Here is a 23,969-nt window from a genome sequence, read left to right on the forward strand (position 1 = left end):
AAATCAAGAATTCAAGATGCTCTAAAGAAAAACATGATTGTATGTTGTTTCTTAAGTACTTGTTTGGATTCATTTTTTTAAAATCTAAAGCAAATACCTCATCACAAAAAGGGTTGTCAATATCTGAATCAAGTTTTGAGGGAAAAATCACCAGCAGTAGACCTACCACTGCCCTTAAGCTTTTCAGTAACTAGTTTTCCAAAGGCACATAATGAAGATGCACAAAAAATTAAGGCTTACCCAAGTTTATGCTATGACCAACATTACCCAAAAACCCAGTCCCACTCAAAGGAAACATATTTGAACGAAATGGTTGGCCAAGCTCACCATAATTGGAAGCGTACATAATTCCAGCTTGAAAATGAACTCTGTAACAATTGAAGTTAACATGTGACTTGAAGATAAATAAGTTTGACAATCATGTTACTTCTTGTTGCAATCTATCAAGACAATCTGATCAAGAAAATTAATTTATTGCTATTTCCAGATAAAATGTGACTTTAATTCGAAAGTATTACTTCTTCTCTCTAATAGACCTTGCACTATATAAAATCAAATTCCTGCATAAATGTCGACTCTTCTTGTATCTTGCCCTTGGTTGCATGTTACATGCTAGTGTTAAAAGGTGTTATAAGGTTCATGTTTGCACCATTTTGTAAGTAATATTGTGGCACCCTCATGGCGGCAAACTCATACCACTTCATTGAATTCAAGCAAAGTGATGCAAGATGTCTTCAAGAGTGAAGACCTTGCCCCTGACCTGCATTGCATATGGAGGGAAGAGTTACCATAAGGTTAGCCTAGTTAGGATGGCTATTGTAAATGATCTTAAATGTGAAGCTCGATGGTTCTATTTCTAGAAAAACAAGTGAAGGATATTAGTGCCTATTGTCAATTGCTAATTATATGGGGCAATATATATATATATATATATATATATATATATATTTATAGCACTACACTCATAACTAACCAAATATGATCTCTCCATTTGTCAATTGCACAATTAAGATTTTATTTTCTGGATCTAACAGTGTAGAGACTGTCAATTTTAAATGACATGGTAATGTGCACATATATAGCTGGATGACTCCTTCGGATGTCAATGCAAAACATGAAAACAAGGACATTACATGCTAAGCACCCATGTAGATTCTTGATAACCTCTTATGCTTGTCTCACCCTCCCTCCACCCTCACAAAAAATAAATAAATAAATTTAAAAAAGGGAAAAAAAAAAAAAATCTTATAGGTGGATCGATCATATAAATGCAATTTGATAGCAGATTTTATTGTTTGTCTAGATTGTAAATCAGGGATTGCTGGCTCCACTTAATCCTTTAAGTATCATTTACAGCTCAAGTTGGGAATTCTTGGAAACCTTTGACCACCGTAATCAGTGAAAACTTGTCAAACACCTTCCCTTGCGAAACCTTGACATGGAAGGCAAGGCAAGTGGTAAAAAGCTCTCAAAAATTCATGACAGTAGCATCCACATCAGTCTATAACTTATAGAGCAGCGTTTCAGCAGACTAAACAAAATCCTAATGAATTCCGATTTGATGTCTCAAACAAACAATATTCAAAATTTGCATAAATAATACATATACACACACTCACATAAATCCAAAAACCAAGTCACACTTGCCTGCTTCTACATAGCTCCACCACTACATTATCCAGCTTCATAGCCCACATAATGCGCTCAACATCTACATTTCACAGTCGATCCTGGAATATATGAAAGCAACTGATGGTAAGTTTGGAATATTTGGCTCTAGCAACTGGTGGGGGTGGCTTGATTGAAAACTTGGATGCTTAAGAGGTTTTGTCTTGAAGAAAAATGGGTTGGTGGTAAAAATTGGGAACATCGATTTGAGGGTCCCGTGGATGAAAATGTAAAAAACCATGCGGGTTTTGTGTCCCTTATCAAAAATCTGAGTTTTCTTGTATTTCAGACTTTGGACAAGGTGACCAAAACTGTTGACATAGAAATTCCCAAGGCATCTCTCGAGAATCAACCGCCTACATGTGAGAAGTTTATTGGCAACGTGAGATCCAAGTGTGTGATTTGTGTCCTACACTGGAGTGATGTGGGTGCAAGGCAGTCTATTCATTATCTTTCCATTTTATTAGAGCCGTCACCAACTATTGGTTTCTAAGATGTGATTGGTCATCTATGTCTAATCCATCTATTACCTAATTAACTAAGAATTACCCTAAGGGTTCTTAAACTAAAGGGAAAGACCAATGTCTTGAATCAAAGACATGGACTCGGAAGTTCTATTACTATGGGAAGGTGTTAGGCACCCTACAAAGCCTATCATAAGATAGTACCTTGTTTTGATTAAATCCAGATTTATATTATTTAAAATGTGACTCGTTCATTTGAAATTTGGATTCAAGGAAACATGTGAGAATGCCTGTACAAGTGAGTATTTATGGACATGTAAGCATGTGAAGCATGTGAGAATGCATGGTATGTAAGATACTATGTACTAGCGAGGAAATACAATTAGGCATACATAGATAAATTATTCTAAATGCAAGAAATTTATCTCACTCCATTAAAATTTTATTACTTAGCATTGAAAAATAAATACTAATGAAAAGATTAGTGCTTAGGGGATGGGGGATTTGTTGGCTAATTAATTTAAGGCATGGGTCAAGCACCATTTGAAATTCATTTTGTGAAAAAGGCCGTTTATTTTGGAAAAAATGATTTTTTTATTCTTTAGGAAAAAATATTTTGAAATCCTTTTTGAGTTTTTGTTGTAAAATACCCTCCAAGGGTTTGAAAATCTCATGAGTTTTGTTGTAAACTATACCCTCCAAGGGTTTTGGTGCAAATCTCATAAGTTTTTTAAAAAAAATAGTCTCCAAGGGATGAAAATCCCATGAGATTTTGTAGGAAAATACCCTCCAAGGGTTTTTATTGAAAATATCATGAGTTTTTGTTGGTAAATACCCTCCAAGAATATTAGAAAAGTATTATTTTCTTTCTTTGAAAATGGTGCAAATATCAAGCCTTCTATTATGAGATGGAGAATTCACAATGCCATCTATGAAAATAGCATTCAAACTCATATATATCCCCAAGGGAATTGACATAAACACAACATTAATTAAATCACAATAGGAAAGAGGAGATAAGCATATTGACAAGTTAAGCATGTGAATTACAAAGAGGATATTATGCAAACCTAATCAACCAACATGTGAATTCATTGACAAAATTATTGATCTAGAAGACACTTCATTTATTTTTAGGGATTTTGGATATTTGGTGACCTTGGGGGCCAAAAATGTAATTTATGAAAGTTTGGGGAGCCAAAAACGCAATTGTGAAAAGTTTGGTAGCAAAGTTGTAATTTTGAAATGTTTTGGGCTTAGGGATTTGATTTAAGGGCTGGCCGTTTACTTTTGGGCTTGAATTTGTTTTAATTTTCAGATTGAGCTTATGTGTGTGGTGGATAGAGGGATTTTTTTGATTGGGCCTGAAGATTTCAAGAATTCGGATCTGGGCCTAATGAAATTCTTAAGCTTCCTGAAACTTTAGTTAGAGAGGTGGGTTAAAGCTGGGCTTAGGATTTCTTGGGCTTGAAGGTATTCAGGACTCATACCAAATGGGCTGGGTTGAAACGCCGGAAATGGCCTCAAGGTCAAGCAGCTTCAGTGGGCTGGACCTGTAGAGCTGGGCCGAGCTAAACCCGACCCAAGTTCCATATTTCTTCAACCCGGTTCCCGGCCTCTACAACAGTACGTTCTCTCTCTCTCTCTCTCTCTCTCCATGGCCGGAGCTTCGAGCTCTGCAACTTTCCACCACTGACGGTGGTTTTCCTTCTCACCAAACCTTCTAGGCCTCAAAAGTCAAACCCCTTCTCTCTATCTCTAAACCTCAGACTCTCTGCGAACCAAGCCCGAGCCTCCATGGCCGGATATCGAGCTCTGCAACTCGACCTCACGGCGGTATTTTTCCTTTTTCTCCTCCAACCCAACCTCTCTGACTCTCTCGATCTTCTATCAAACCCAAGGAGGTTCTAAAACGCACGTGGGAATGTGTTTTTGGTTGGGTTTGCAGGTGAGATGTGGTTTTTTCTTTGCATATAATATGGATCCAGGCCCCATTTTGTGTTTATTCACAGTTGAAGAATGGGTTGGTATTTTGTCATTGTTGTGAGAAGTTCAGTGTCTCAGTAAGTATTGTAACAGTGAGAATGGCGTAGAATTCAAATTGTGTGTGTATTTGTGTACAGAGATGATCAATAGAGTGGAAGGTTTGGGGGGAAGAAAATGATAAGAGGGGTGTAGGAAAAATGAGTGACGTGTGAGGGAGGATTTGAGCTTGCTAGCTGCAATTCGATTATGCATGGGGAGAGGGGGAAGACTTTAGAATTAGGAGACTTGTATCAAATGTGAGCTCCCACCTAGCAATGACAAAATGAACATGTATTTACACTCTTCTCGGGTTTGGAGAGATGACACACCATCCCAAACTTGAAGGAAAAAAAAAAAGACATTTTCCCTTATTAAAAATGACCCAACTTGCGGCCACTGACACATTGGGATGCAGATTCAAACACTACATGTCTAGTAAAATTGAGCGCTGGACACAGGCTCTTTCCCATTAAAAATACTATGTACTAACCTGCTCTTTGCTTGAAGGCAAGTTTCCAAAATTACCTTCATTTCAAAATTAAAATCTATTGTTTTAAATTTTTAATTAAAGTGTATTTAAAATATTACGTATGATTTTTGACATCTTTCTTCTTCTTCTTCTTTTCTTCATTTTTTAAACGGGTTATAGAAAATTTGTCATTGCAAGTATTTTGGTGCTTAACAAATTTTGCATTTTTATTATAAATTTATTAGTTATGTTTTTATTATCCATGGTTAAACTTTTGTAAAAGAGATTTTAAAGAAATTTAGAATATTTTGTTATTAATATAAACAAAAAGATAAGGTGTTAATTTTTTCAAACCTAAAGAGAGGGAAGTTTTTTTTTCCTTCAGGTTTGGGATGGAATGTTATTCCACCAAATCTCAAGGGAGGAGAGTGTTATTACCCTAATAGACAATACCAATTTTTAAATATGCATTCCTCAATGTAATTAGTTTAGAGCATAGTTATTAAATCAGAACCAACCCAGCTGGTCAAACCAAAAACCCAATAACTCGGTACCTAGACCAGCTTGGGTGTTTAAATAGATCATTTTTGTATAAGACCTGGTCAAATCCAATCAAACTCAATGGGTTTGTAGCAACCCAGGTAACCCGAATGGGTTTATTTAACCCGTTGGATTTGTAAAATTATAAAATTACATCAATAGGTCCATTTTATTAACTTCTTTACTATTTAATGTGTAAATGGTAATTTAAAGAGTATAAAACCTAAAGAATTAAAACAAAAAGTGCACTTCTTTGTTTGTTTTCCTACCTTTAAGACTCTCACTCTATCAACAGGCTACTCCATTATTGTGAAAACCTTGATTTTGATATGACAAGTAAATTTTTTTAAGCAAACCACCAAAACTGATGTGGGTTCTATTTTTTGACAGCACAAAGGCCCAAGTAGAAACAGGGATCTTAGGCCCAATGCTTTACGTTTAAAGGGACTAGGCTTGGTTTACCGCAGCTAAGTTGGACTGATTTAGAACCAAGTTGTGCACAAAGCGTGGATCCTACAACACATACATACTAACACATAGAAAATATACATGTATTGTACAGCAAGGGACAGTAAAGAATGATATAAGCAAAATGAAAAGTGAAATAAACGTTTGGGATCCTTAGGATAATAAGAAATGATTCATTATTTTCTTAAGTTTTTAATACATCATGCTCTTTTTGCATTAGGATATGTTACAAGGTTCAAATAAGTTCAAAAATCATAGACTTGATAGCTCCTCAAGCTTCCAAGACTTACAAAGTTTGAATCCCTTTGAATCCAAGTGTATTTTCTAGTGGCTGCTTTAGGATCCCAAACGGTGTTTTCCCCCTTTTCTTTCCTTTTAAATTTTGAAAGAGTTTTCTTAAGGATCTTTTCTCTCTCATTCACTGTTGCTGAATAAATTTCACTGTTGGCTGCGCTTTTCTAGTGTCACCTTAAGGTTTTTGGTGTACCATTGTTTCCCTCCATTTGCTGCCCTAGGTACCAAAACCAATGTTGTGTCAGTAACATTGGTGGTTGAACCCTTCCTCATTTTTTCACTATTTCCCTCTTTTAAAGTTCCCTCTTCAAAAGCCCCTAGCTGACTATCCCGTTCTAGGACGTCCTAAAGGGCTAACTTCTAATCTTTTTTTTTTCCAAGGCTTCTAAACACCACCCTTTTTAGACCTACCTTATGGTTCCTTTGCCTTTTGTCCTTTTCCCTAAATGGGAAGATTCTTTTCTATCAGGCTAAAAGATCCCCAACCTCCTTCCTTCATGGTGCATCTTCCTGGGTTCCTCGAGATACTAGACCCTTATTCATAAGTTGTTGGTTCCCAAGTCTTCTGCTCCTTTTCTGCATCATTGGGTGGCTAATGGGACACATCTGCTCTCATTCTTTGTGCTCCTGGGCATGCTCCCTTGAGATGTCTCAATCTCAACCTGGCCCTGTTGCATATCCCAAGGATCTCAGGATTCTGAGAATCATCAGGTATCCTGGTTCAGTTTATCTCCCTGGGTTCCCAGCGATTTTTTCCCTTAAGAGTTGGGCTGAGCTTCTCTTTTCTTTGTTTCGTAAGGCCCAAAGCTTGCCCACTCGTGGGCTTGAGTCCCTTCTTATTGACTTTTTAATGAATTTGGGCCTTGCCCTTCCCTTGAAAGCCCAAATGGCTCTTAGATTTCAAACTTTTTGTATTGTTTTGGGCTTTGATACAATATTGTGATATTTTAGACCTCAACAACTGATAGCTCAACATCGAAGTTGTTGGTGTTAGAATCCAGTGACCAAACCATTGGAACCAGCAGTCAGAGTGATGGCTTAGTGACTGGACTTTAGACAATCACCATGGAGTGATATCTCCAATGTCTAGACCGCCAACATAGGTTGACAAATCAACATCTTCAGATACTAGACCTCTGGCACCGGTTGCAGTGCAGTGTCTTTGGCCATTGGACCGCTGACACTAGCCATCAATGCAGCGTCTCCAACCATCGAACCACAAGCACCAATCACCGGTGAAGGGTCTGGTGCCACCAGACTGCCGGCACCGGTCGCCGTAACTAAGTCTCTAAACACTAGACAACCAATACTAGTTATAGAGTGGAGTCACTGCTGACCAAACCACTGGCATCAGTCTCTGGAGCGAAGTCTCCAACCATAGGAGCTATGTATCCGACCACCGAACTAGTGACCTAGCGACCAAATGGGGGATGGGAAGCCACTGTATGTTTATAGAATTGTTTTACCAAATTTTCAAAGGTAAAGCATTTTACAAATGACTATATTTTACCTGCAAACAACAACTGAAAATGGGAAAAATAAATTTCAAAAAATACTTTACTTCAAAATAAACAAAGTGTAAATGCGACAATTTCAACAACAAAAAATGATCAGAGAAAGTTTTATAAAGAAGAATAAGAAGAAAGAACAATGAGTATGGAAATATAAGTGTAAATGCGGCAATTTCATTGTAAATAGTTGGACCCAATAAATGTGATGATATGCATTCCATGAAAAATAAAGTAATTTTGAGAATAAAAAAGTGATTTCAGAACATCTATTCAAATCTACTTTTTTTTTTTTTTTAGTTATAACCTATGACATTCACTCCTGATAATAACATTTTATCATCACACCAAGACACTAATGGTATAGGCGAGAATTGAACCCCAGATCTCTTATTCAACCATTATATAGACTTTACCAATTAAGCTAACCGAAACTCACACATCTATCCAAATCAACTAAAGAGCAAATTAAGGCCATTCATGGGAAAATAATACATATTTTATGTGAAACTACACATCTTCCAATGGGGACAATTTCTATATTCTCAATTCAAACATAATTTATGTTGAAAGACTTTCACATGAAAGGAATTTTATAATATTTGATTTAAAACCTGGTTAATCTCATAAAATCAATTGAAACCAACAAAAACAAGATCTAACCATTAAATTCACAAAATCCCTTAATTTAAACCTTAAGTTTTCATCAAATTTTAGGGCCAAAAAAAATATGGTATCAACAACCATAAGCCTAGAGGAGAAAAATGAGATATAAGTTTAGAGAGACAAAAATAATTATTAGTAAATACAAAAGTGATGTTATGATGGATTCAAATAAGAACCAATAAAAAGTTGTAAATTGTTGTCTATAGCATTACTAAAAAATAAGACATTCCCATTGATGGCCTCATATACTTCTGCTTTAATCATCCCTAATTTTTGCTTCAAGAGAGAAAATTATTAGAGATGTGATAACATGTGTACAGTTTATGGATCTGATAGAATTAATGTGTAACACGTGAATGCTTTCTTTTTAGCCCCGGTACCGTGTTTAGGAAGTACATGTAAGTTTGGATGAGTTTATTTTCATCTAATTTTTTTTATCATTTCCAGATGAAGAATGATTGGACAAGTAAATACATGTGGAGAGTTTAAAGATAATTATTTTATAGTGTAACATGTGCAAGCTTTTTAGGCTTGGTTTCAAAATCATGTTTATAAAATATGTAGGGGGTTTGGATAAGCTTATTCTCATCCATTTATTGTGTATATTGTGTAAAATTATATTTGTACCTTAAAATATGTGATGCTTTAAAAAGTGGTATATTCTTTTCTTTTCTTTTCTTAGGTGAAAATATGATCATCCAAATGAAACTTACAAAAAGGAAAGGAATTCGCCAATGCATGAAAATGTTGTATTTTATGTTTTAAACTTTTGTTAGTATTATTTTCATATCTATCTACAAATAATGAGTACTTAAAATATATGAGGTGCTGAAAATCAAAATAAGTAAATAAAAACAAGAGTTCTTTCTTTACATACATTTTAGTTACCCTACTGAAGTCACAAATAAACGTGATCTATGTAAATGTTCTACACTGTCTTGAACTCCTTTACACAAATATAACATTGATATAGCTTATACGGTTATATTTGTTACAAACACAAAACACACAACATCCACGATCTAAATGCATTAATAGAAATTGATAGGAAAAAGAGAGGTTTCAGTGCATGTTGTTATCAACAACACCACTAAAATCTTGTCTGCAAAAATGAGCCATTGCACCCCTTTCTATATAAATCTAAGGGGAACAACTCAAGTGAGTTATAGAAAAAACCAAAAGTGACAACAGTTGTGGAAAAAAAAATTAAAATCTATCAAGAACTTACAAAACTAAATAGGTCAACCATTTGGTCATCTTGACATGGATCCCAGTCTCTCTTGTCCAAAAGGGCACGGGTGTAGTTCTGAAGGGTCATCTTCTACTTTGATTTCTCTTATCTCCCTCAATTCTAATCCAACATAAAAACAAAAACAAAAAATCATTTGTTGTTCGAAAGTTTATGAGAGGTAGTAGATTCTATTTCTAACAATGTAGCTTCCTTTTCTTTTTTTTCAAAAGCGAGGCACAAATTTTCAAATTACAAACTTAGGGATTAACTTTTCTCTCAATACACATAACCAATGGCTACAAAAATTTTAAAACATGTTGCTAACATTGTTATCTACAACATACATAAATTTCCTAACCTGATTGAATCAAATGGAACATGCATCATGTCAGACCCCTTTTTAGAAACAAAAGGCATGGTTTCCTTAAGAAAATATTTTGAGACATGCTATGAAAAATGTTTCTGAACTATATTGAATCAAATGGAACGTGCATCATGTCAGACCCCTTTTTAGAAACAAAAGGCATGGTTTCCTTAAGAAAATATTCTGAGACATGCTATGAAAAATGTTTCTGAACTATGCAGAGTAACTTAAATCAAACATGGGGATATCTTTTTTTTTTTTTTTTTGTTGGAAATATTATCATATTTCTTTTTTAAAAAAGAAGTTAATTACAATTTAGTAGTTAGGCTCATTTTAGTAGTAACTACCATGATTTGGACTTTGGTACTTCTTCTTTTTTTGGTAGAATTACTTTTTTTGGTAAACTGGTAGAATTACTTTGTTACTTCACCCACTTGAGTTGTCCTCCGCTAGGAATCCGTAACTCACTTCACCACTTCACTGAAAAATAATAATAATAATAATAATAATAATAATAAAATATTAAAAAAAAATCAGAGTTTTGAAGAAAAAAAATCCACAAAACTACTATTTCCTCGTCATACAAAAATATATATATATATATATATAAACATTTTCGTTGATTCACATATAGATTTCGTTATGCCCACGACAATTTCACAGCCAATCATATGAGAAATAGAAACATTTTGGTTGAATCACATGTTGAGTAATTAATTTCACAACCACTCATATGTGACAAGAAGTTGTTATTTAATTATGAAATTAATACTGAAATTACTTTTTTTCACATTGTAAAAGTCGGGCCATCGCCGCCGTGGTCGGCATGAACACCTCCTTCACAGCCACCATAATTTCATCATCATCGTCTGCTATAGCTTGCTGTCAGTTTTGGATCTCTAATTCAAAGCCATATCAGATCTGATTTGGTAGTACCAAGCTCGAGTTTCAGATGGGTGTTTGATAAATTGACTGAGAGAACTGAAGATGATGTGTTTTTGGGAAAATTAGTTGGCTGGAGATGTGGGTTTTGAGTGGATTTTGTGAAAGCGTCTTGGGTTTGATCCAAAATCAGTTTTTTAAGCAACCAAACACCAAAAAATCACAAATCAAAGATCCATAAAACTGCTGAAAAATAAACATACAAACCTCCAGAATAACAAACAATCATCAGATCTGGTGAAACCCACAAAAGAAATTACAAATCCATGAAAACCCACAAAAGAAATTACCTTCTGTAGCTCTTCAATGTCCAGTAAAGAGATTCTGATGCCTCAACCTAGTTCTCGGGTCCTCACACACAGCATATGGAGAAGACTCCATAGCAACAACCCCTTCCATCTTCTTCATCAGATCAATCCCAGAAGACAACCAAAAATTAGAGAGAGAAAGAGAATAGATTGGGAGGGAGAGAGAGAGACAGTGCGGAAATATGGATGATGAAAGAGAGATAGAAACGCGTGATAAATAATGGAACTTTATAAGAGAGAGACAATTAAGAAAATAAAGAAATAAATAATAAGTAAATAACCATGTTTGAGAAAACGATGTTCGAAGGAAATAATATTTTTTTTCATACTCCCCATTTTGATCAGGATTCGAGAAAATCTATAGTTTTTTGTTATCATGTTTGTTCTTGATTTTCTTCGGCAAAGAAAAAAAAAAGTTTGTTCTAGATTTTTAGGAAGAGAAATACTATATACACAATATTTTTATAATACTTTTATAATAAATTCTTAGCAAAAAATTGTTAGTGATTACTACCAATGGATAAAAAAATAATTTCTTTTATTTTAATAGTAGGTTCAAGTTAAAACTAGTAACAAGATTTGTTACGTAAATGTTAAGAACAATAGCACTTCTCTTTACAAAATTCCAACTTTTTTTTATTTTCATTTATTTTTTTTCTAATTCTTATGTTGAAGTGATAATGTGGGTTATGGAGTCAAGACCACTTCACATGAGTAAAGCGACAAAGTCCAAACCACAAATAAGCACTATTAAATTGTAATTAATCCCTCCAAAAAAAAGACATGATATAAATATAATTTTAGAGTTTTATAGTTCCAAACATCATATATCCAAAAATTTAAAGATAAAGAAGCATGTCAAATTTCTCGTACCAAATTCTTCACTAGATCATATCAAGGACAAGTTTTAGAGACTTGGTTATAGTAAGTTTGCTAATGATTCAAAAATTGTAAAGGAAAACCCATTAATTGACCTATTTGTAATTGTTTAATAATTTTAAGATAGTATTTTTCATAACTATTAACACGATATGTTGTAATAGATGCACAAGAGCATTCACACTCAGTTTCTAAAAAATATCTTATTTTATCACCTTAAAAGCTATTTTATCTATTATTTTATACTATTTTACAACACACCCAACATTTTAAACTCTATTTTTTTGTCACTTTAATTAAATATTCTTCTTCTTCTTCTTTTCTACTATTTCTCTATCTCTCTTCCTCTTCCTTTAAGCAACCGGCCACCACAACTACTTTCTTATCAATTTCATAACTGCACGGGTTTGATTTGTACCACTACCACAACCACAATAGCCACCAACAACAACTACAAGAAACCACCACTACCACCACCATTACAACCACTTTATTTTTATATTAACTTCAGTCTCTCTTTCTCTCTCCTCCCCTCTCTCTCTCTCTCTTAGCACACCCACACCCATACACAACCCACCATCACCACCATTCACAACCAACCACCCACCTTATTCAAATCAAAACCCACCAACACCTTATCTAATCAAAACCCACTACCACCCCTACACCTACCATTTCCACAAACCCACAACAACCAACAACCGCCAAAAATCAATCGCCGATCACCACACCCCACACCCCAATGGCCATCGTCGATCGCCACGCCACAACAACCAACCCAACGCCAATTGCCATGCCCCAACGTCGATCTCCACGCCACGCCCAAACACCAATCTTCGTGCCAAACTGCAAACGCCGATCTCCATGCCACCACGTCGATTTGCAACGAGAGAGAGAAAAGAGAAATAATGAGAGTGGGCGATGCCTCGCCATGGCCTGTGATAGTAGGTATGGCCATGGTGCGATGGCTATGTGGTTTTGGGTCTAAAGAGAGGAGAGAGCAAAATGAGAGAGAGATAAGAGAAGAGAAATAACGAGAGAGAGAGAAAGAGAGAGTTTGTTGGAATTATTAATAAAAAGTAGGAGAGAGACAATTAAAAAATAATTTTTAAGAATATCATTCTACTACAATAGCATCATATAAATAAGATGCTATTGTAACACAATTATAAATTTTTTTACAATTAGAATACCGGATAATGCACACTTTTATGGTTTTGATGCTATAAATTTACAATTTGAGGGGTTTTACAACCCCCAATGCCAATGCTCTAAGAGCATTAACATCCAGGTATCTAAAAAATACTTATTTTACACTCTAAAAGGTTCCTTGATCTATTTTAATATTCTACTTTACAACTCACTCGACACCTCAACTTTTATTTTAACATATAACATATCGTGCGTGTGTGCTTGTGTGTGTGTATAAGTTAAGAGAAAATTCAATTAAATTTCAGTTGGGTTCTAATTTTGTGCTATGTGTCAATTCAATTTCTTACTTTTTGTGAAAATATTTACTACTAATTGCAAAAATCTAGGACTTTGTTAGTTTTATATTAAATGTAACATCAGATTCAATCAGAATTTTTACTTTTTCTTTCTTAAATATAAGAAATTTATTGCAAATTGAAATTTAAGTTTTAAAATTTTCATTTATTTTAAGTCAATTAGGCAACTCTTTTTTTTAAAAGGGCCCTTAAATCATAACTACAATCAACAAAACCAATAATTTAAGGACAAAATTAAACTTTAACCATATAATTTGAAAGGAGAAATTGCTAGTCTAAAATATTAAATTATTGCTTCCTTTTCCCAATGCCCCCATCAAGAATAAAATATTCATTAAATTATTATAATATATAAAATAAAAAATAAATAAATAAAAAAACGTAGCTTATTAAACTAACTCTAAAACCTAACACAACAACAGAAAACGTAAAGTAAAGAAAATAGAATAATATTACAACAAAGACCAAACTATATTAGTCCATAAACAAATGAAATGAAATTATATCACATTCTAAAAACTGGTTGCTCGTATCTTATCCGGAAAATGCACAAATGAAATAAATTAATTGCATCACATTAACAAAAATTAAGTTAAGAAGTAACAAAACAAATTTTTTCCTAAAATAAAGTAAACAAGCATGAGCAATTTTCATTCTCTACCAAATAATATTCTTATTACAAAACTTTTTTAAGAGTTAATAAAATATAAGAATGACCATGAATAGTACTTAACTTATGTAGAAATTATAATATGCATGTAATCATATATTTTTAAATGTATCTATACATATGCATGGATTTACAAAACTAGTTAAAATAACATAAAATACCAAAAAATATAATATGATCTTCTTCTCTTCTCTCTCTCTCTCTCTCTCTCAACCACCTACCACCGATCCTAGAACAACCCAACCATTGAACAACTAGAACCACCACTAACCGAAATCAAAACCACCACCACCAACAACAACAACAACAACCAAAGTGACCCCCACAACCAGTCACCACAACACAATCGCAACCCAAATCAAAACACAACCGGAACACAAATCACAGCACAACTGTAACCCAAATCACAAATCACAACAAATTGAACCAAATCATAACCAAAATCACAATTACCATGACCTAAATCCATCGATCTCCATCGCAACAAACTCAACACAACCACCAATCTCCACCACAACCAACCCAACCAACCCCACTGATCTCACCCAAACAAACCTATTGATCCACTGATGAGAGAGAGAGAGAGAGATTAATAAATAGAAAAAAAAAAAAAAAAAAAGTCACTAAAACTTGCTATGGGAACTTCTTGCTGTGGCAAAATGTTAAAAAATTTTAACAATAGACATCTAGGTAAAGCTTGTTTTTGGGAATTGTGAGTTCTAAAATAACAATTTGATAAAAATGATGTCATTTATGTAGATGTTATACCAATCACAACAAACCATGTCAATAATTATAAAGAAAATTATGTTTCCAATTTTATTAATAATTGTTTTCAATGAAGCAAACTCTCAGAATAATAATTGAATAGTACAAATTAAATAAATTTTAGTTAAAGAAGAGGATTATGATTAGTTAGTTTTGTTTCCTAATGTCCATAAATCAATCTTTGGAAATGAAAAAAATTATTTGTAAATCAACAACTCGATGAAAGTTAATATTTTTATTTAAAAACCTATACCATTTTTAAAAATCTTTTTTGTTGGGGTGGGGGGGGGGGGGGGGGGGAGGTTGGAACATGGCTGCCTGTGGACTTTGGGCCAAAGAGGAAAAGGTCAAAGAGACATTTCTGATATAAGACCTCAGTCCAAGTCCCAACTTAAAAAAGCTCAAGCCCAGGAGAAGATAGCTCATTTGAATTAACTACCGAGGTAATCTAAGGAACTAGTTAACCCCAAGATACGATGACCTAACCAAGAAGAGATCAACGGATTCATCGAAGATGCAACTTCAATCCCCTTTTCTCGAGGAACGCGATGAAAACAACGCAGAGCCCAATGTAACAGTTACCTCCGCATTAATTAGCTATTCTTACATAATTTCAATAACATTAAATGTTGAATGACTAACCTGAACAGTGAAGACACCCCAAAAATTTGCTTTCATGATAAAAAAATGGCAGGAGGAGAGTCAGATTGGACAAGTATCTCCATAAATCCAGCTAAGAGGAAAACAGCCAAAAAGAAAGAGGGGAGGAGGGATAAAAGGGAGCCAACAGAAAGGGGGATCTAGAAAAATTGAGGAAGAAGAACAAGAGATAGCAAGAACTTGTATTTTCCTTAGATTCACTCTTTGTTCGTTGGGAAACTAGTTTTTCTCAATCAAAGTGTTTATTGCTACCTTCTTTGCCTTCAATCATTTGTCTAACCTTCCCATTATGAAACTTTATCTCTTTTTATTTAGAAATTAGTTTTGTTGATCAAAATCCTAAGCCCTATTCTTCATAATTTGTGTTTTTTACCCCGACAATTTTGAGGGATAAAAACCTATAGCATTGATATATAACAGTTATAACTTAATACGTGCCCAAAAAAAAAAAAAAAAAGTAATGAACATCTTTACCTTTTTCGTACTTGCTGTTCCAAACACTGAGACAGGATCAGTCTGCCTCATCACTATCAATAAAAAATAAAAATGAAAAAAACTAGAGCTCTTCCATTAAAAAAATAAAAAATAAAAAGTAAAGTGGCAATGAGCATTCAATTCATACAACCTGCCAAGAAAAAAAAAATACAAATAATTGTAGGCATGACCTAGATTAATTATCGCCAATTCTTGTTAATAATTCGATTTTATCCTTCCGTTCGCACAACATCGTCATAAAAACCCCCCCCCAAGATATTTATGAATGCACAAAGAGAGGAATTGACATGATGGCAGACTTGGTAGATAACAGCTAATCCCGTGATTGCGTTCAATACGTGTAACCACTTTGAGCCACAAATTGATGTCGGACCATTTCTCTCAGCCACGAATTTCCCACCCCCTTTCTATCCCACTGTTCCACTTCCACACTTTCACCTCCTCTTTTTTTATATAAAAAGTTACAAACCCGATAAATTTAAATTAACCCACGTAATAATGAAATCAACAAATGAAGAATATTTCCCATCAAAAAATAAAATAAAATAAAAACAAATGAAGAATATTAAAGAAATTAACAATTTTTTTTAAACTCTTATAAGTTATAACTCAACTAATTAACATTTTTTTGGTATTTTTAAATTACTTTATCCTTAATTATCAAATTATTAAAAAAATTTAATTACATAAAATTTATAAATTAATGTGTCAATAATTATGATTGGTTGATCACCTTTTAAATAAATATTTGAATTATCTTTTAATGGTTGATCCTAATAAGTTTATGAAATCTATATAATAAAGATTTATAGTATAACCTATCACAGATTTTTTTTAAAAATTTAATATCACAAATTTTATTCACCTTTTTTCTAGAATAAAACCTTTTTAATCATAAGAAAGTTATAAATTAACAGCTTAAACAGACATTATAAATTCTTTTGTCATTATTGTGACGTCCGTACGAAACCAAAAATATATATGTAGGCAAGTAAAGGCCAATTCAGGGCAAAAAAAAAAAATTAAAAGGAAAACCAAAAAAAAAAAAAAAAAAAACAAACAACAACAACAACAACAAAGGGACCTATAGAAAAGGCAAGATGCCCAAGAATCCTGCTAATGTGCGCCAAAATAACCCATCCACGCATGCTAATGTGCGCCGGGAGGAGAGCACTCTGAACAGTGATACCACAGAAGCAATATCTGCTTCAAGTTCTAAAACCAACACCAACCCCACCACCTCCGCCGCAACCGCCACCTCTCCGATATCAGAAACGGAAGGGTCTTCTAGTCAATCCGGATCGTCCAGCTCTTCTGCCACTCCCAAGAAATATCGTGGGGCTCGGAGTCGAAGCGGCAAATGGGTATCAGAGATACGCCAGCCACGTAAAACCACGCGCATTTGGCTCGGCACGTACCCGACCCGGGAGATGGCGGCGGCGGCCTACGACGTGGCGGCTTTGGCTTTGAAAGGGCCCAGCACGGTGTTAAACTTCCCGAATTTGATTCTCTGGTATCCGATACCGGCTTCGTTGGCTCCGAGTGACATAAGAGCCGCGGCGGCCTCTGCGGCTGAGGCGATGTTGCAGAGATCGTCGGATGGTAGTAGTGGTAGTGGTAGTAGTAGTTCAACTGGTCACGATACGGCACATCGTAAAAGAACAGAGGAAGAGTACGTTGACGAAGAAGAGTTATTGAATATGCCGAATTTGCTGGTGGAAATGGCAGAAGGGATGCTTTTAAGTCCTCCTAGGATTCAGTCAAAGTCGTCCTCGGATGAATCTGGCGGTGATGGAAATGGAGATGGAGATGGGTTATGGAGTTACGCATATTAAACTAAACCCTATGGTGGTTGAAAAAATCTTTGTATTTCGTATCGTATGTGTGTGTGTGTGTGTTTGTTCTGTTTTGTTTTTTGTTTTTTTTTTTTTTGTTTTGTTTTGTTATGCTCTGCCTTGTTCTTTGTTCTTGTTCTTGTTCTTGTTCTTTTTAAACTAGCTATTGGATGAGCTCCCTCCATGTGCTGGGTTTGTAAAGTTTAACTAAAAAGGCTAGAAGAATTAGATGCTTGTTGTGCTAACTATGATTTTCATCGTGCTAGTTGCGTTGTGTATACTTTTCTATTATATGTAAGGTACTTCGTTGATTCTATGTTTTGGTAAAGTCCAAAGAGACTTGTTTTCCAAATGTACTTGTCCTTTTTCACGAGGTAACACACTTTCTTTATTGGAGGATATGGCACTACAAAGAATTTTCGTTAAGAAAAAGAAATTACTAATAGTGTTCATGATTGTGACTGTAAGGCCATAGATACTCAAAGACCTAGATATGTTACAAGAACATAAAAGATACTCAAAGGCCTAACTAGTTTACTGCAACACATAAGCGTCTGAAACTTTGGGTTATTATAATCAAAAAGTGTTCTTGCTGTTGATTGTGGAAGAGGAGGAAAAAAAAAGATGGGTGGGATGGAGGAGGAGAAAAAAAGCATGCAGAAGTTTGATTTTAATAAGATAAAAATTGAACCATGAAAAAAGGCGGGAGAAATTACTCTGTACACCTAACTTGCTACTTTTCCTTCTTACGTAATCATAGACCCACCGGGGTCCACCTTACGTAAGTGGAATGTGAAGTGCACTAGGTGCATTAATTCAAATTTTTCATGCAAGAAAAAAAAAAATTTTAAAATTTTTTTTCTTTTAGCAACTAGGGCGTATTCAGATACATATCTGAGACATCTCCTATATAGCCTTGCCGCATTAATTTGGATTGATTCTTTAAGCTAAACTAAAGCAGAGTAATTGGGTAAAACTGCAAATATAAAGAACTCCATTATAGAGGAAAGAAAGTGTGCTCGTTTTGTGAAAAGTTCCACTTACTAAGTATGAACATGTAAATAGGACTAGACTTTCCTATTGTAGTTCATGTATATCCTATCCTATCATCCACTTCGACACCCCCACTCCCCCATCACAAGGGGGGCCCCAAAAAAAAAAAAAAAAACCCAGCAGACTTTCTTGTAGTTTTTTAAGCACAAGGGTCAAAAAATAAAAAATAAAAAATAAAAAACGATCCAGTGCCCTTCACAGTACACAACTACCCCACATAAGAAGGATGTTGGGGGAGTAGTTTAAAAAAAAAAAAAAAAATACAAAAAATAAACTTTTTTTTTTTTCCTTACAAAGTTCTGACATCTTATCCGTGAATAGTTAAATACCTGAACTTTTCGTTCTTCAATTGTCAAAATTTCCAGAAGAAGGCGAAAATTGTGCCTAATATCAAGGTCCAGCATATTGAGGAAAATTTGTGCCAAATCTGACAGACTTTTCTTCTTCTTCATTTTTTAGAACAAGACTGACTTTTCCGAGTTACTACAATGCCCGGGATTTATATATGACCGTACCTTTAACTCTTTAAGAGATATTTTGTAAGTGGAGATTATTTTAAGTTTTTTGGATTAAAATAAGATTTTTTTTGTTACACAGTGGTAAATCTCTATAGAAATTAGTAGAAAGTAGTGTTTTAATGGTAATATTGAGGCGGAGGAGGTGGGTCTGCCATGGATAAAGGCTCAGTCTTAGTTTTGCGGTGGTACCGACATAGGAGAGTAGGAGGTGGCTTTGCGTGGAGGCATGGATCACTGAGGCGGTGGAGCACTGTGGGTTGTTTATATTACTTTATTGTGGAGTGGTTGTGAGTGGGGTATGGGTTTGATTTCACTTGGTTGGGATTATTTGCGACTATTTTTCTTTTGTCTTTATACGATTAAAAGCTGCCTACGTGTCTAAGTTTAGAGCCATGTAAAATTTATAAAAAAATAAAAATAAATAAAATATTTCCACCTTAGCTTCTTGTGAGTAGTGACCGCATAGTCCAAGCATATTAAGAGGAAAACTAGCCTGACCATCGCGGACCATTAACGCGATGGTCACTCAACATATATGAAGTATTTGTGAGATCTAGGGTAAAATCTAGGGGGTTAAAGGTGTAGGGTTTGGAGTTCAAATTACGTTAAAGTAGAATTTCTATTTTATATATATTAAGAAAAAAACTAGCCTAATTTTACACGTCCACCTCAGCTTCTTGTAAGTTGTAACCACACAATCAAGCAAATTAAAATCAAAACTCATTTATTTGTTTAAGGTTTAGTGTCATAATTCTTTATTCATCTCAATATGAGGTTTACATGTTTGTCCGTTGATATCACGCATTTTCAAACAACTGGTACAATCAGAGTGTCACGAGGCTCTTCTATTCTTTTTTTTCTTCTCTAAAGATCAATATTTTCCATTTATCCTAATTTGAGGTTGCTATATTTTCTGATTATTGAAAAACCTTGAGATGTGAGAAGATGTAGCACAAAATATCCACAAAGGTATATACTATTTTGTCATATATTTACAAGATATTTGGTGAAAGAGTACACTATTTTAAAAACATACTTTAATATTAACATGTGCACTTTTGTTTTTTTAATTAGAGTTTATAATTAATCAAGTTTATATGATAATGATAGTTTGTGCACCCACAAGCACATAAATCTCATCAAACCCCTAAGTAAGAAATGTACATGTTAATTAAAAAGAAAAAAAAGGTACATAAGATAGATGAACAAAATCATAGCAACTTTTTGTGAATAAATTCATATCACTACCTGGCTTTTGCATGATTTATTTTATTTTAAAAAAATAACCCTAGGTCCACAGCCAATTAGTGCATCATTAAACTCAATCTTATGAATGAATAATGTAAACATCCGGAATCCACCATAAAATATTCGTATTTTCTCATTACTTTAAAGATTTCTTGAAAAACATTTATATATGAAAGAATTAAAGCAACAAAGAAACTTCTGATACGGCCTATATAACCCAACATTAGTTTGGTTTAGGGGTGTGTAACCAACTCGCCAAAATCAACCCGACCCAATCCAACCTGTCAGGTTGGGTCAATTTTTAGGACTTGTTGGATTGGGTTGGGTTGGATTACAAAATTTTTTTTTAATAGCGAGCCAGGTTAGGTTCAGGTTATAAAATTCCAAACCCGCCAAACCCAACCCAACTCACCCATATATTTAATATATATTTAAAATATATTATATAATTAATAATTTTTTTTAAATAACTAGCTCTTCCTCCTATCCTATACAAAAGCCAATATTAATGTATATTAGTTCATATATTAATGTATATTTTGTTTATCAACTCAGATGATAGGTGTGATATATTTTTTCATGCTCAATTTAATAATAATAGTAATAAATAAAAAATTGTCCAACCCATGGATTCAACCCAACCCAACCCAACTCATGTGGGTTGGGTTGGGTTGAATTTTTTTAACCCACTATAGTAGGTTGGGTCAAAAAATTCCCAACCCAACCCAACCCACCCCCATCCCTACTTTAGTTTCTTTTTTTTTTTTTTTTTTTCTTTTTTTTTTTTTTGTAAAAGGCGATTTCATTAAAAACTAAGAAAGCACAGAAGAAACAGGACACAACCTGGACAGGTAAAACCCGTTACAATCATCCTCATAGAACTTAAGAGTGCTCACAGGTGGGCTCTCATAGGAAACAAATTCAGCTTCTTGGCTGATGCTCATCCTAGCTAAACTGTCTGCACACCGGTTTGCTTCTCGGTAGCAGTGCTTGAAAAGAATCCGGTGAAAACGAGAGATCAGCCATCTGCAGTCGTCCAAAACAGGGGATATTACATTGTTTACATATTGATCATTACTAATAGCATCCACAATAGCCCTTGCATCCAGTTCAACGATGACAGAGACTATGTTGAGATTACAGCATAACATAAGGCCCTCCCTTAGACCCCATAATTTAGCTATGAAGCTATTTGTGACTCCTATACGTCTGGGGAAACCCCCAATCCAAAGCCCATGATCATTCCTTATCACTCCCCCACATCCAACCACACTCGGATTGCCACACACCGAGTCGTCAGTATTAAGCTTCATCCACCCAACCGGAGGCTTTTCCCAATGAATTCTCTGAACAGTTTTTTGGATTAGTACTCTAGGAGAGCCAATGCAATGCAAGAATTCAATGACTTGGTAAATAATAAGCGAATCCAATTGCAGGTTCAACCTCTTCCTTTGAAAAACAAAATTATTTATGGTTTTCCAAATGTTCCAAACAGCAAAAGGGAACCTAATTTTCCACGGCAACCTCATGGATACACGCGTAACAACCCCCGTGTCCATATGATTTCCATTCCAATGCAGCCAGTCCAGCAGCCCACTATCCCAAAAAACCCGATTTGCTTCAGTAATGCCCAGCTTAGCCCACTCTAGCTTAACCCAAGCACAGTCACAAAGGGTATGAAGAACTGATTCCGGAGCTTCTTGACAAATGGGGCACAATTCATCTACACATACCCCTCTCTTCATAAGACAACTCCTAACCCCAATACTATTATGGGCACACATCCACAGAAAGGTTTTAATTCTAGGGAGGGTATTTGCTTTCCAGATCCAACCAGCACTGAAAACCCCACACTCCCCATGCCTCATTGCAATACTATAGGCACTTTTCAAGCTAAAATTACCTTGAGGAGAATCAGCCCACACAAGTTTATCCCTTCCCCTGCTTGTCATCGCAAATGGAGTGGCTTGAATCAGCATCTTAACATTCGCTAGCAGCTCAAAAGATAGCCTATTCCAATCTCAACCCGTATCTCATAAGAAATCTTTAACTACCAACTGGTTAACTTCTCGAGGAAGTGGCCCCTGAATATAACTTCGGAGAGTACCCTTACCCAACCAATTGCTATGCCACACATTCAAATTACTATCTCTGCCTACCAACCATCTACTCCCCTTATTGAAAATATCCATCCCCTTTTTCATGACTGCCCAAATAGAAGAACAGGGAAGCTTATGGGGATTAGCAGCACGCATTCTTCTACCAGAACAGTATTTTCTTCTTAAAACTTGAGCCCACAAAACTTCTCCTTCAGTATGAAATCTCCAATTAAGTTTCGCAAGGAGAGCAAGATTTCTCAAATTACACTAAATGATCAACGTGGCAACATTGAACTATGCGGGCAAAATATATAATAGCAAAGGTTTTTTTTTTTTTTTTTTTTTTTTTTTGAGAAATATAATAGCAAAGGTTTGAATAGAAAACAATTGTGCCAACTGACTTTTTAGAATTATTGGTCAAGGCCCGTAAAACAATAAATTAGAAAATGACAAAATGTGCAGTAAGTCTTGCAATAACAGTAAGCAGCATCTTCCGAATCTGAATGCTACCCAAAAGAGGGGAAAAAAAAGAAAATAAAGTTTTTTAATTGCTAATTAGACATGATTAGCCTCATCACACGCCGCCTCGCGCGTGCAATGAGGTTTTTTTTTTTAAAAAAAAATTTTATATATATGATTTTTATTTTGAAAATCTAACTTATTTTTTGAGAAATTTGAAAATTTAATTTATAAATAGATAAAGTAATTTAAAAATTAATAGGAGAGTGGTCCTATTTTTTAGACAATGTTTTAATAGGAATTAAAGTTTCATTTTTACCGGATTGTCCTTTAATTTTGTCTCTACTTAAACATAGTAGTGTAATGACTTTTTTGAACTAAAAAATGAGAAATTCAAACAGAGAAAATCTCTTAAATAATAGTATAGATAATAATTATTGATAACATTAGATTTGGGATTGGTATATAGTTGATAGTTGTACAGTGTTATAATTTAACATATAGCCAAACAAATTAATTTTTGAAAATCAAAATCTAACCAACGCTTACTTCCCTGGCTTCAAATCCTAAAAGAGACGGCCAATATTTAAAAACAAATGGATGAAGAAAAGGGAGCGGTAACACTAACAGACAAAATTGAAGCGCATCTTCGTGATAGAAGCAAATGGATGCGAATGTGCAAATATTCTCGGCCAATAGCACACACAATAAGTGGGGGGCTTCATCTGTAATTTAAAAAGAAAAGAAAAGAAAAGAAAAGAAAAAAGATTGTAGAACGGGGAGAGAATAACAAAAAAGGAGAGGTTTTTATGAGAAGACTCAGAACTGAA

The 23,969-nt window shown here is 34.6% G+C and overlaps 2 protein-coding genes across 12 annotated transcripts in view; one reads left to right on the plus strand and one right to left on the minus strand.

Annotated features, from left to right (window-relative positions):
* The window catches only part of LOC126700557 (uncharacterized), a 72,153-nt gene extending 60,806 nt beyond the window's left edge, over window positions 1–11,347 (minus strand). For 3 of the 11 annotated variants that reach the window (XR_007647235.1, XR_007647236.1, XR_007647230.1), the window contains exons 1-2: window positions 10,930–11,167; window positions 9,331–9,453 (exon numbers count right to left, since the gene is read on the minus strand). Coding sequence is in view for 2 of the 11 variants with exons in the window: in XM_050398750.1 (XP_050254707.1) it covers window positions 1,648–1,697 (50 nt within the window). In the remaining 9 variants the exon portion in view is untranslated. Of the gene's footprint in view, window positions 1–54; window positions 369–454; window positions 761–1,619; window positions 1,731–9,330; window positions 9,454–10,044; window positions 10,178–10,929 lie in introns of those variants that run through there. The other 8 variants (XM_050398750.1, XR_007647234.1, XR_007647232.1 and 5 more) reach the window with 8 other exon arrangements.
* Window positions 11,348–16,964: 5,617 nt separating this feature from the next.
* Window positions 16,965–18,076, plus strand: LOC126699869 (ethylene-responsive transcription factor ERF027-like). The gene has a single exon (XM_050397839.1). The coding sequence runs from the start codon at window positions 17,028–17,030 to the stop codon at window positions 17,760–17,762; it is 735 nt and encodes a 244-aa protein (XP_050253796.1). The 5' UTR covers window positions 16,965–17,027; the 3' UTR covers window positions 17,763–18,076.
* Window positions 18,077–23,969: the final 5,893 nt, after the last annotated feature.

Source organism: Quercus robur, chromosome 9, assembly GCF_932294415.1.
Source record: "Quercus robur chromosome 9, dhQueRobu3.1, whole genome shotgun sequence".
Classification (NCBI taxonomy): Eukaryota; Viridiplantae; Streptophyta; class Magnoliopsida; order Fagales; family Fagaceae; genus Quercus; species Quercus robur.

Excerpts from the sequence above, each read along its gene's own strand:
- LOC126699869 (XM_050397839.1), top strand. The coding sequence starts at position 17,028 with ATGCCCAAGAATCCTGCTAATGTGCGCCAAAATAACCCATCCACGCAT.